Consider the following 11832-nt stretch of genomic DNA (forward strand, 5'->3'; position numbering starts at 1 on the left):
CCTCCTACCCACCTCATTTCACCCCTCCAGGGGCTCTGAGGCACATCAGGCATTAAAGTTTGGAAACTCCCTAGGCTTGTGGGGTTAGTTGTGTGTCAGGAGGTGGTGTTTGGGATTGGGATTTGGAGGGTGGTGGGAGATTGATGGTGGTTTGGTCTTCCTTGTTCAGTGCTGCTGCCTCCATTGTCTGAGCCAGGGGAGATCAAAGGACAGGGCCTGGGCCGGGAACCACCCTGCCAATGCCACCAGGCTCGAGGAGAGTGGGACAAGACCACTTGTAAGCCCCAGGGTACCTCAGGGCACTGATCATAGGAACCTGGGGTCTCAGCACAGGTATCGGAGGTCTGTGCCCACACTGTGGCAGAAACTGAAGGTTTGAGGTCCCCTCTGCATTCTCTTCTCCAGCTGGGAGTTGGGAGTCAGGGAGTGTCATGACCCAGGCAGGATCTGAGGGTTTGAGGTCCTGGGCTCAGGTGCTCCCATCTTCCATATTGCACAGCTGTGACCCCTCCCTCCCACAGTATGGCCTCACAGAAGGACCCAGAGAAAAGCTGGGAGGAGAAGCAGCACCCAGAGATCAAGTTGGAGATGCACATTTGCATTCCCAAGGTAGAGGAGGATGAGAAGGTAGAGGACAAGATGGAGGATGGTGATACTGAGCAGAATGATGACTATGATGATGATGAGTATGGAGAAGAGGATAGCCATGAGGATGAAGGTGATGAGGAAGAGGAGGAAAAGGAATTTGCAGAGGAGGATGAAGCCAGAGCAGGTCCCTCTGTGCCACCCAAGCAGCTGAATCAGTGCCCTGAGTGTGGGCAGAACTTCCCACCTGGCTCAGAGCAGGTGAAGCACCACTGCCCTGACCCTGGCCCCCGGCCCTTCGTCTGTGGTGACTGTGGCAAGAGGTTCAGCAAGAGCTCTGAGCATCTCCAGCATTGCTGCACCCACACCGGTGAGAGGCCATACAGCTGTGCTGAGTGTGGCAAGACCTTCACTCACAGGTCATCTCTCACCCAGCACTACTATGTGCACAGCACTGAGAAGGCCTTCATCTGCAGGGACTGTGGCAAGAAATTCAAACGTCGCTCCAGGCTCACCATCCATCGCCGCATCCACACTGGAGAGCATCTGTTCCCCTGTGCTGAGTGCGGCAAGAGCTTCACCACGAGCACGGATTTCATCCAGCATCAACTCATCCACAGCGGTGAGAGGCCGTATAGCTGTGCCGACTGCGGCAAGAGCTTCACCCGGAAGGGAAACCTCACACATCACCGTCGTGTGCACACTGGCGAGAAGTCTTTCAGCTGTGATGAGTGCGGCAAGGCCTTCAGACGCGGGAGCACGCTCACTCAGCACCACCGCACCCACACCGGTGAGAAACCTTTCATTTGTGCTGACTGTGGCAGACGCTTTAGCCGGAGCCAATTTCTCATTTGCCACCGCCGCACCCACACCGGTGAGAAGCCATTCACTTGTGCTGATTGCGGTAGGAGCTTCACCAAGAAGCGATCCCTCAGCAATCACCGCTGCACCCACAACTGAGAGCAGCCTGCACTAGAGGGGAGGCATAAATCCGCCTAGAATCTCTTGGGTAATCGTGACCCCTCTGATAGGGCCTTTCCAGCACCAAAATCATCCCTTTTTCCTTTGCCCTTCTCAGGGACTGGGGACACCAGCAGCAACAAACACCTCCTGCCCTTCTGAACACCAATTATTGCTAATGAGAACAATTACAGTGCTGAGTCGGCACAGCTGGAGCTCCCAGTGGAGCTGGGCAGGGCTTTGCCAGGGTCTGTCTGGTTCTTCCCCAATGCTTTGTGTCTCCCTGGGGTAAGAACCTCTCTGTACATTCACCAATCATGTCAATAAAACCCAAAAGTTACCCAAATCCTGTCTGTTTGCTTTTATTTCTGACATTCCTGCCTCAATGCCCAAATTTTGGGGGCATTTGCTCCCAAGGGATGGGGTGGAGCTGTGTGCCCAGTTCAGGGAGGGGAAAATGAGGTTCTCAGAAGAGTCTTGAGGGTCATCTCAGAGGCATTCTTCAGGGGCTTTCAGGTGATCTTAGGTGTTTGGGATTTGGATAGTCCTAGGACTGACTTTTGGGATCTTTGGAGGGTGTAGGGGGAAGCTGATGGAGATCTTTGGAAGAGCTCAGAAAGCTTCTGTTGGCTTTCCGCTTGGGCTGGAACAGGAGGAAGAGCTGAGAAGAGGTTAAGCTGCCTGTTCCACCCCAAAACAGAAGTGAGAGAAAAGTAAAACACAGAGGAACCAAAAAACTCTCTGGGTTGAGATAAGGACTTGAGATAAAATCAAAAGAGTTGAATCCAAAGGAGATCCCATAATGCACACTGACCTGAGGCTGTTTGCAGAAAGAAGCACAGCAGTCAGCAGCAGCAGTCAGGAGTTCAACCCCTGCAGCCCTCCCCCTCAGCAAAGAGCCAGCACCTGAGAGCCAGAACCCAACAGCAGCAACCAGAACAGGAAGCCTCCTCTTCTCCAGGCTAAGCAACCTTAGTTTCCCTCAGCTTCTCCTCATAGGGCTTGTACTCCAAACCCCTCCCCAGCTTTGTTGCCCTTCTCTGGACACCTTCCAGAAAAAAAGAAGTGCAGAGGGAAAAAGGGTTGGTGGCTGAGCAAAAAGAAACAGAAAGAATAAAAACAATGGGTGCCTGAGAAACAAGAAGTGCAGGGAATAAAGGGATTGGTGTCAGAGAAAAAGGAGGCACAGAGAAAAAAGGGTTGCTGCCTGAGGAAAAAAAAAAATAGTAGAGGAAAAAATGTTTGGTGTGTGAGAAAAAAGAAGCACAGAGGAAAACAGAGTTGGTGCCCAAGAGAACAGAAGCACAGGGAATAAAAGGGTTGGTGAACGAGAAAAAGGGAGCACAGAGAATAAAAGGGTTGGTGCTCGAGAGAAAAGAAGAGCAGAGGGAAAAATGGTTGGTGCTCAAGAAAAAAGAAGTACACAGAAAAATGTGTTGGTGCTGAAAGAAAACAAGAGCAGAGAATAAAAGGGTTGGTGCCTGAGGAAAAAGACTTGCAGGGAAAAAAAATGGTTGATGCCTGAGAGAAAAAAATCACAGAAAAAATGTGTTGGTGCCCAAGAAAAAAGAAGTGCAGGGGGAAAAAGGGTTGGTTGTGGGAAGAGGGATGTTTTCAGATAGCTTGAGAAGACTATAGGGAAGATTTGCCTTTGCTCAAATTAGAGAGAGCTGTGTTTTGTCTTTGACTCTGAGAGAAGCTGGGCAGCATTTGGTGGGATGTGTTAAAACATTGTTTTGTTGTTTTGACCTATTGTCAGCCTGTGGTGGGCTATGCCCATCCTGGAAAAAAAGAGGGGAGGAGGGCTCCTGAGAGTTTTTTTGCCCTCCCTGGGGGGTGTGTTTCCTCCCCTGGGAAACTGACTTGGTCTGTTCCACTTCCCCCTCCTTGTCCAGCAGGGGTATAAGATGGAGGAGAATTGCAGGCATTGCTCTCTTTCCTGCTGCTTCCACACTCTGCAAAGGACTGGTTCTGTATCTCATCATTTTTTTTTCCTTTTCCTCTCCTTCTCCCATCCATCCTTGTTCCTTACCCTTCTGAACCCTGCCTGTCATTGTTACATAAATATATCTATATATACTGTTTAAAGAAAAATCCTTTGCCTCTTTACTTCCAAGCTGAACCCAAATTATTTCTTGGTGGATTTGCTCTCTCTGTTGGGGAAGGGGATTCTCAGCCTTGCCCCCATCTGAGCTTTTAAGCCCCAGTTAAGGCTCAAACCACCACAACACCTTAATGACAGGCATGCCAGTAGAGAATGACCAATTGAGATGTGACACCTGTGCCTGCTGATAGACCAGAGAACCTTGCTGTGCAACGTAATAAACGTCTTTGCCTGCTTACATCCTGTCCTGGAAACATTGCTCGAGGTAATTAAAACATCTAAACTATTACAAATGGTGACCCCGAACGTTTGCCTTGACCAACTATTCATTATGACTCTCACTTGCACCATCAAGAAGACATTTTGCTTTTAAGGACTGTGGAGATGCTCCTGTTTGTCAGTGCCACTAATGGTGGCTATTGGATTAGTCTCTGTGAGATTAATCTGTCTGCCTTTATGCCGGTGACGTTCCCTGATTCGCCAGACGTTATGGATGTGCTATACGTCTAAGACAAGGCGAGGTACACCTGATTACGAGTAATTAATTATATTGGAGATTATAGACGTGCTATATGTCTAAGATAAGGCGAGGTACATCTGATAGAATAGAATAGACTAGAATAGAATAGACCAGGTTGGAAGAGACCTTCAAGATCATCGCATCCAACCTATCATCCAACGCCACCTAACAAACGAAACCATGCAACCAAGCACCCTGTCAAGTCGCCTCCTGAACACCTCCAATGATGGTGACTCCACCACCTCCTCGGGCAGCCCATTCCAATGGGCAATCACTCTCTCTGTGTAGAACTTCCTCCTAACCTCCAGCCTAAACCTCCCCTGGTGCAGCCTAAGACTGTGTCCTCTTGTTCTGGTGCTGGTTGCCTGGGAGAAGAGACCAACCTCTGCCTGTCTACAACCTGCCTTAAGGTAGTTGTAGACAGCAATAAGATCACCCCTGAGTCTCCTCTTCTCCAGGCTAAGCAACCCCAGCTCCCTCAGTCTTCTCATAGGGCTGTGCTCCAAACCCCTCACCAACTTTGTTGCTCTTCTCTGGACATGTTCCAGCAAGTCAACATCCTTCCTAAACTGAAGGGCCCAGAACTGGACACAGGACTCAAGGTGCGGCCTAACCAGTACAGTGTACAGGGGCAGAATGACCTCCCTGCTCCTGCTGGCCACACTGTTCCTGATGCAGGCCAGGATGCCATTGGCCTTCTTGGCCACCAGGGCACACTGCTGGCTCATGTTCAGCCTACCATCAACCAGTACCCCCAGGTCCCTCTCTGCCTGGCCACTCTCCAGCCACTCTGACCCCAGCCTGTAGCACTGCATGGGGTTGCTGTGGCCAATGTGCATATATATATTGGGTGGTGGTGAAAAAAAGTTCAGTTCTCCCACACATACAAAAACCATGGCTGAGTCAGTCAGAGGAGCAGATGGAAAAGAGCTATGTTGACAAGCAGAATGAAATGTGATGAGTATATACACAATATAAAGTATTTACAGTATAAACAAAGGTATACAGCAAAGAATGTGACACAGAAAAACCTCCATCGAGGAGGGTCCCCCCAAAAACTCCTTTTCCCCCTTCCTCCCTTTTTTCCCATAAGGGGTTAGAGAGAGAGGAAGGAATTATTGGGGAAATTCTGTCAGTTCAAAGCCCATGCTAAGGGAAGAAAACAAAAGAATTAGTTTCATATCTCATTAGTTGAAGGTCAGCCAAGCACAGAGAGAGAAGCAGTTGTCCAGGCAGATGGAGTCACCATCCCTGGATATATTCAAGAGGGGATTGGATGTGGCACTCGGTGCCATGGTCTAGTCATGAGGTCTTGGGTGATAGGTTGGACTTGATGATCTCTGAGGTCTCTTCCAACCTTGCTGATACTGTGATTCTGTGACTGAAACAGACAGACTGACTGAGAAAAACAGACTGAGACTCAAACTAAACTAAAACTAAAATTTAAAGTTGCATTCTCACTGACCTACCGATCTGTGTAGCCTAAACCGGTCACATATTGGCTGTTAGGCATTGCCTGGTACCCCTGTGTCATGCTGGTTTAAAACATCCTTGCTGGATAGTAGTCTAAGGCTGATTTGCCTCACTGTGTCAGTGACTGCAGTGACTTCTCCTCCAGTGAGCTCTCAGCCACCCTCCCAGTCCAGGCAGACTTGAAGCTCTCTCTGCCTTCCTCCTCTCCCTGAGATCCTCTGGCAGTGTCCTCAGTCCTGCTGTGCTGTGCAGAGGAGATGCTCCTGGCCAGAGCTGTCTCCTGCAGCGCTGCCTGCTTGCCAGCAGCTCCCTCCAACCCAGGAGCCTGGCCTGGCTCAGCAACAGAGGACTAGCCCAAGGCATTTAAAGGAGCCCTCTGGTGGCCTTGTTGGCAAGTTCATGAACCTCAGAGACTGAGAACCAGTACCCGAGTACCCCCAGGTCCCTCTCTGCCTGGCCGCTCTCCAGAATGTGCAGATATATATTGGCTGTAAGGTATTGCCTGATACCCCTGTGTCATCCTGGTTTAAAACATCCTTGCTGGATAGTAGTCTAAGGCTGTGACTGGAATCTCAGGAGTAATGTGATCTACTGTATTCTGATTGTCCCTTGGTACTCCGCTCAGGTAAGGCCACAGCTCAAGTGTGGTGTCCAGTTTTGGGCACCTCAATCCAAGAGAGATGTGGAGATGCTGGAGCCAGTGCAGAGGAGGGCAGGGAAGCTGGGGAAGGGCCTGGAGAATAAATTCTGATGAAGAGTGACTGATGGAGGCTGAGGGAAGACCTCGTGGCTCTCTACAGGTGCCTGAAAGGACATTGTGGAGAGGCACTGATGTTGGTCTCTTCTCACAGGTAATTAGCAGTAGAACAAGGGGGAACAGCCTCAAGCTGCAACAGGGGAGGCTTGGAGTGGACAGTATGAAATACTTTTTGTCACTGAAAGAGTGATCAGGGAATGGAATGTGCTACCCAGGGAGGTGATGGAGTCCCCAGTCCTGGATGTATTTAAAGGTGGTTTGGATGTGGTGCTTGGAGATTCGATTCATGAGTGACCCTTGCAGAGTAGGGTTCTGGATGGGACTTGGTGATCCTGAGTCTTTTGCAACCTGAATGTTTCTGTGAGTCTGTGACACTTCTACCAATTTCTAAGACTGTTAGTGATTCTGTTTGCTGTTTATAGCCAGTAGTTTATTGTCCCTGTGCTGGTAGATGGCATCTTACATGTGCCTCACTTGCTGAAACTTCATCTTCTGTTCACTCTGCTAGGGTTGTTCTTGGAGGGGTTTGCACTTCAGAGGCTGTGTAGACTTAATTTGTCTTCTAAAATCTGTTTGTGCATTCATCCCAGCTATTGAAGGAAAGAGTTGAAGGCATGGGACAGTGTAGGAGAGGCTGCAGTAAGGATGGCCAAGGGCTCTGGCAAGGCTGAGAGGCCCAACAGGACCAAGACCTTTGTCCCCTTGGCTCTGGCACTTGCCTCTGCCACCAAGGCCTGTGAGGAGAAACTTTGCTTTGAGGCTTTGAGGTTTTTCTAGTCCAAGGGCAGTGGTCAGGGCTTGGCCTTTCTGCTTCCTAGACCAAAGGCAAGTTTTCCTCCCCTGTACTTTGCCTTTGTCTCCCTGCAATCCTGGCCTCTAACAAGCTGCTCTAATGAGTCCCTGGGGAGCCTTTGTCAGTAACAAGCCTCAGTGAGGCCAATCAGTGCTTCAAGGTACTTTGGAGTTTCCTTCTGCCTTGGACTTCTTGAGAGGCTTCTTGGCAGTACCTTGGCAGAGTCTCCTGGCAGTACCTAAGGATGATGTAATCAGCCCCAAATACTCCATGGGGCTCATTAAATACTGCTGAACCTCTAATTATTGCCATGGTTTCTGCAGCTAATTGGAGAGGTTTTTATTACACAAAGCATCTGATAAAAATTATTTTTAAAGGTGCATTTCATTCCTTTTTCAGCAGGAGTTGTCTCTTTGCAAGCAAACCACAGCAAAATCTGACAAGGTCCTACCCTGGTTGCTGCTCATCCTCACTCCCCACTGCACCCAGCAGAGCCCAGAGCCATAGGTGAGGGACAGGATCTGACTTGCCAGGGGCTGGGGGTCAGGGCTTGGCCCTTTGGATCAATGAAACCCCTCCAGGTTTCCTCAGCAGCAGAGCCACCTTGAGCTGCTTGTCCTGGCCTGTTAACACTGCCTCAGTTCTCTGCTCTCACCACAGCCTGGTGATGCTTCAGTGCCTCCAGTAATGCTTCCCTTGCATCCACTGTCTCCTTCTGCTCTAACCAGACCCTGGGGACCCTTTCCCAGTATGCTTCACTGGGACCCATTAAGAGTAGAAGAAACTTCAGAGTTTGAATCTGACTTTGACTTGTGGAGAGGTTTCATCAGCTTCCTCTCAGTCCCTGAGGTTCATGGACTCGGCACCAAAGCCAGCAGAGGGCTCCTTTAAATGCCTTGGGCTGGTCCTGAGCTGCTGAGCCAGGGCAGGCTCCTGGGCTGGAAGGTGCTGCTGGGAAGCAGGCATCGCTGCAGAGAGACAGCTCTGGCCAGGAGCAGCTCCTCTGCACAGCACAGCAGGGCTGAGGACACTGCCAGAGGATCTCAGGGAGATGAAGATGGCAGAGAGTGATTCAAGGTGGTCAGGACTGGGAGGATGCTGAGAGCTCACTGGAGGAGAAGTCACTGCAGTCACTGACATGGTGAGGCTGTGGGTGCAGGGCGGTTCAGGTGCAGTTCCAGGCAGCATCTCCTAAATCTGGCACAGCCACAGCTGTTGCTGGCTGTGGGGAGAAGCTGTGTGTGGCAGGAGCCACTCCTGGCAGTTCAGAGCAGGGCAGGGTGGGGCAGGGTCCTTCTGCTCTGGAGAGGCTGCTGTGTGGGTCAGGGCTGCTCACAGCTGCAGCTCAGCACCAGGGAACTTCCAAAGAGATGTTTCAAGGACAAGGTCCAAGTAGAGTGTGCTCTAAAGAGAGAAGAGTTCCTGAGTCTGTGTTTGCAGTTTCCTTTTCTGAGGACAAGGGAAAGTGGGGAAAGAAAGAGAAGTAACAAAGGACCATTCAAGTTGGAACAAGTCCATGAAAGTGGGGAAGTGCTTCTTGGAGTGGTCAGGAGGTCTGCTGGGAGCCTCCTAAAGAGCCTTCAGCCTCTGCCTGTGGACAGCAGCAGCATCACCCTGGCTACACTCATCAGGATGCTCCCAGCCAGTGCCCTGTAAACAAGCAGGTTTCTGCAGGTGAGTGCAGAGGGGCTGGGATGGGCTCTGTGACCAGGGCAAGTCCATCACCCAGCACACTCCTGCCAGGGTGAGAACCTCCAGGCAGCAGGGATCTGATCAGGGAAGGAATCTGAACCCAGCAATGTTGTGGGAGGGAGCATTCAGACATCTCCATCTGATCCCCTCCAGGCCAGACCCTTCCTCAGAGCACAGACCTTGGCCTCTTCTTCCCCCCAGAAAAGCCTCTGCCCTCAGGGTCGTGGGCTCCAAGGTGTGAAGCATCTCCTCTGCAGCCAGAGCTCCAGCAGAGGCAGAGCTGCAACAGGAGAGGAAATGCCATTGGGTGTTGCAATGAGCCCTGAGTGTGCTGGGCTGGAAGTGTGGTGCTGAGACCTTGAGAGAGGCTGAGACACTGAGTAGTCTGTGGGGGAATTCGTCTTCTCTCAGCAGGGTCTGGTGGCTTTTCAGGGGGACATGGGAGTGTGATCTCCTCCAGCTCAGCAGGGCACAAGCCCAGAGAAGTGGGGAAGTGGCAGCATGGCCAGAGCAGCTCCCCTTACTCTGCTCTGAGCCACAGGCAGCTGCTTGTCTTGCAGGGTTCTGCTCTCTCTGTTCCCCCTGAGGGCAGCAGAAATGCTGTGTGTGAGAACTTGTGACAGCCATGACCACTCTGGGGGTGAGATGTGGACAGCTGGAGTACAAAAGCCTAAAACATTCAGGAACTGCCTTTTTCTACCCTCTCTCCTTAGCACTGGGAGATGCTGAGAAGCCTTTCTGCTTTGGGACTCTTTCCTCTGAAAGTGGACACCAGACCTTGCTGCTGCTTCCACCACTCCCCTGCTGCAGAGCAGGACTGACTCAGCAGCAGGAAGCAGGCAGAGTCTCTGCTCTTCCTTGCATGCTCAGTCAGCACAAATGAGTCCAGCAACAGAGCTGGAGGGAGGTGTCCTCCAAAAGAAAACTTAAGTCTCTGGATCAGGGGCTGAGAAATGGCTTTGGTTGTGCTCCATTGACTTGTGACTGCCTTTGCCTTTTGGCTACTGCACTGTGCACAAAGGGCACAAATGCCCAACAGCAGCTCCATCACCCACTTCCTCCTCCTGCCATTCCCAGGCACAAGGCAGCTGCAGCTCCTGCACTTCTGCCTCTTCCTGGCCATCTACCTGGCTGCCCTGCTGGGCAATGGCCTCATCATCAGCACCATAGCCTGGCACCACCACCTCCACACCCCCATGTACTTCTTCCTCCTCAACCTCGCCCTCACTGACCTGGGCTGCATCTCCACCACTGTGCCCAGGTCCATGGCCAATTCCCTGAGGGACACCAGGGACATCTCCTATGCAGGATGTGCTGCTCAGCTATTTATGTTTTTCTTTTTCATTTCAGCAGAGTATTTTCTCCTCACAACCATGTCCTATGATCGCTACGTTGCCATCTGCAGACCCCTGCACTATGAGACCCTCCTGGGCAGCAGAGTTTGTGTCTGCCTCACAGCAGCTGCCTGGGCCTGTGGGTCTCTCAATGCCCTGCTTCACACAGCCAATACATTTTCCCTGCCCCTCTGCCAGGGCAATGCTGTGGACCAGTTCTTCTGTGAAATCCCCCAGATCCTCAAGCTCTCCTGTTCCACATCCTACCTCAGGGAACTTTGGCTTCTTGTAGCCAGTGCCTATTTATTCTTTGTCTGTTTTGTGTTCATGGTGGTGTCCTATGTGCAGATCTTCAGGGCAGTGCTGAGGATCCCCTCTCAGCAGGGACGCCACAAAGCCTTTGCCACCTGCCTCCCTCACCTAGCTGTGGTCTCACTTTTTCTTGGCCCTGGCACCTTTGCCTACTTGAAGCCCTCTTCCATCTCTTCCCCATCCTTGGATCTGGTGGTGTCAGTTTTGTACTCAGTGGTGCCTCCAGCAGTGAACCCTCTCATCTACAGCCTGAGGAACCAGGAGCTTAAGGCTGCCCTGAGCAAACTGATCCCTGGATGCTTTCAGAAGCAATAAACTCTTTGTCTTCTCCTGCAGAGCAGTTCTGATGCCACTCAGTGCAGGCCCAGCCTGGCTGCTTGAGCTCTGGCTGCTGCTGGTATTTCCCTTGTAAGAATGTGGTTCCCTTGTGTCATGGTTTGGAGCTGGCACTTTAGCCTAGTTTCTAATTGCAAAGCCAGAGCAGAAACTTTCTGGAGATCTTTGAGTGACAGGTAAATGTAGTTGGGGATTTGCCACAGCAGAATACTAACAGCTGTGTCTCTGTTCATTCCATTGGTTGCTGCACAGACTTCACTCTCACGTTCACTTCTTTGCTCTGTGTCTCTGCTGTGCACTGCTGCCTTGTCTCTTTCCTGATCTTCTGCTGGTTCATTTTGTCTGCAAAGATAGAGGGAAGGGAAAGGGGTGAAGGAGTTTGTGAGCAGCCCCTCTGGGCCACGCAGGGGGGTTTGGAACAATTCAAGGGGGTACTTGTATTGCTTTGAATTGTAAATCTCTGTCAAAAGATTTTGTACATCTTCATGGCATTTTATACTTCTGGAGTTTTGCTCACCCTTTGTAAATAGAACTTTCATTTTGCTTCCAACTTCTGAGGTTGTTGGGTTTGGGTTGTTGGTTTTTTTCGGTAATTTACCCCAGTTAGCTGAGGGTAATCTCAGCCAACCACACCACAGAAATATCATCATTCAAGACCATATCTGATTCAGTCTTGGCCTGTCTGCTGTGACCCAGAGGCTGCAGACATGAGGAGCTGTACTGCAAGAAGGGGCCGCTTATTCGACCAGTTTGATCAGCGGAATCCAACTTTATTGAGCATCAGACACATCTTATATACAGTTTGCTATAATTATGCCCACTTGGCAACATACTATTGGTTGCTCTCTAAAAGGTTACATCATTGTTTTCACAACTCTGTGGAATTCTTCCATCCGGCCTAATTGCTCTCTTTCCCAGATCTCGCCTCCTCCTTATCTTGCTTGCCTCCCATCTCAGGGGCAGCTG

General features: G+C 50.8%; 2 protein-coding genes across 2 annotated transcripts; both read left to right on the top strand.

Annotated features, from left to right (window-relative positions):
* The first annotated feature begins 522 nt into the window (after positions 1–522).
* LOC137457422 (zinc finger protein 892-like) lies at positions 523–1710 on the top strand. Its single transcript, XM_068169317.1, has one exon. The coding sequence runs from the start codon at positions 523–525 to the stop codon at positions 1543–1545; it is 1023 nt and encodes a 340-aa protein (XP_068025418.1). The 3' UTR covers positions 1546–1710.
* Positions 1711–9912: 8202 nt separating this feature from the next.
* Positions 9913–10845, top strand: LOC137457413 (olfactory receptor 14A16-like). The gene has a single exon (XM_068169309.1). It carries the CDS (start codon positions 9913–9915, stop codon positions 10843–10845), a length of 933 nt encoding a protein of 310 aa, XP_068025410.1.
* The last annotated feature ends 987 nt before the right edge of the window (positions 10846–11832 follow it).

This window comes from Melanerpes formicivorus, unplaced genomic scaffold, assembly GCF_026170545.1.
Source record: "Melanerpes formicivorus ecotype bairdi unplaced genomic scaffold, bMelFor1.0.p_v2 SCAF_178, whole genome shotgun sequence".
NCBI classification, from domain to species: domain Eukaryota; kingdom Metazoa; phylum Chordata; class Aves; order Piciformes; family Picidae; genus Melanerpes; species Melanerpes formicivorus.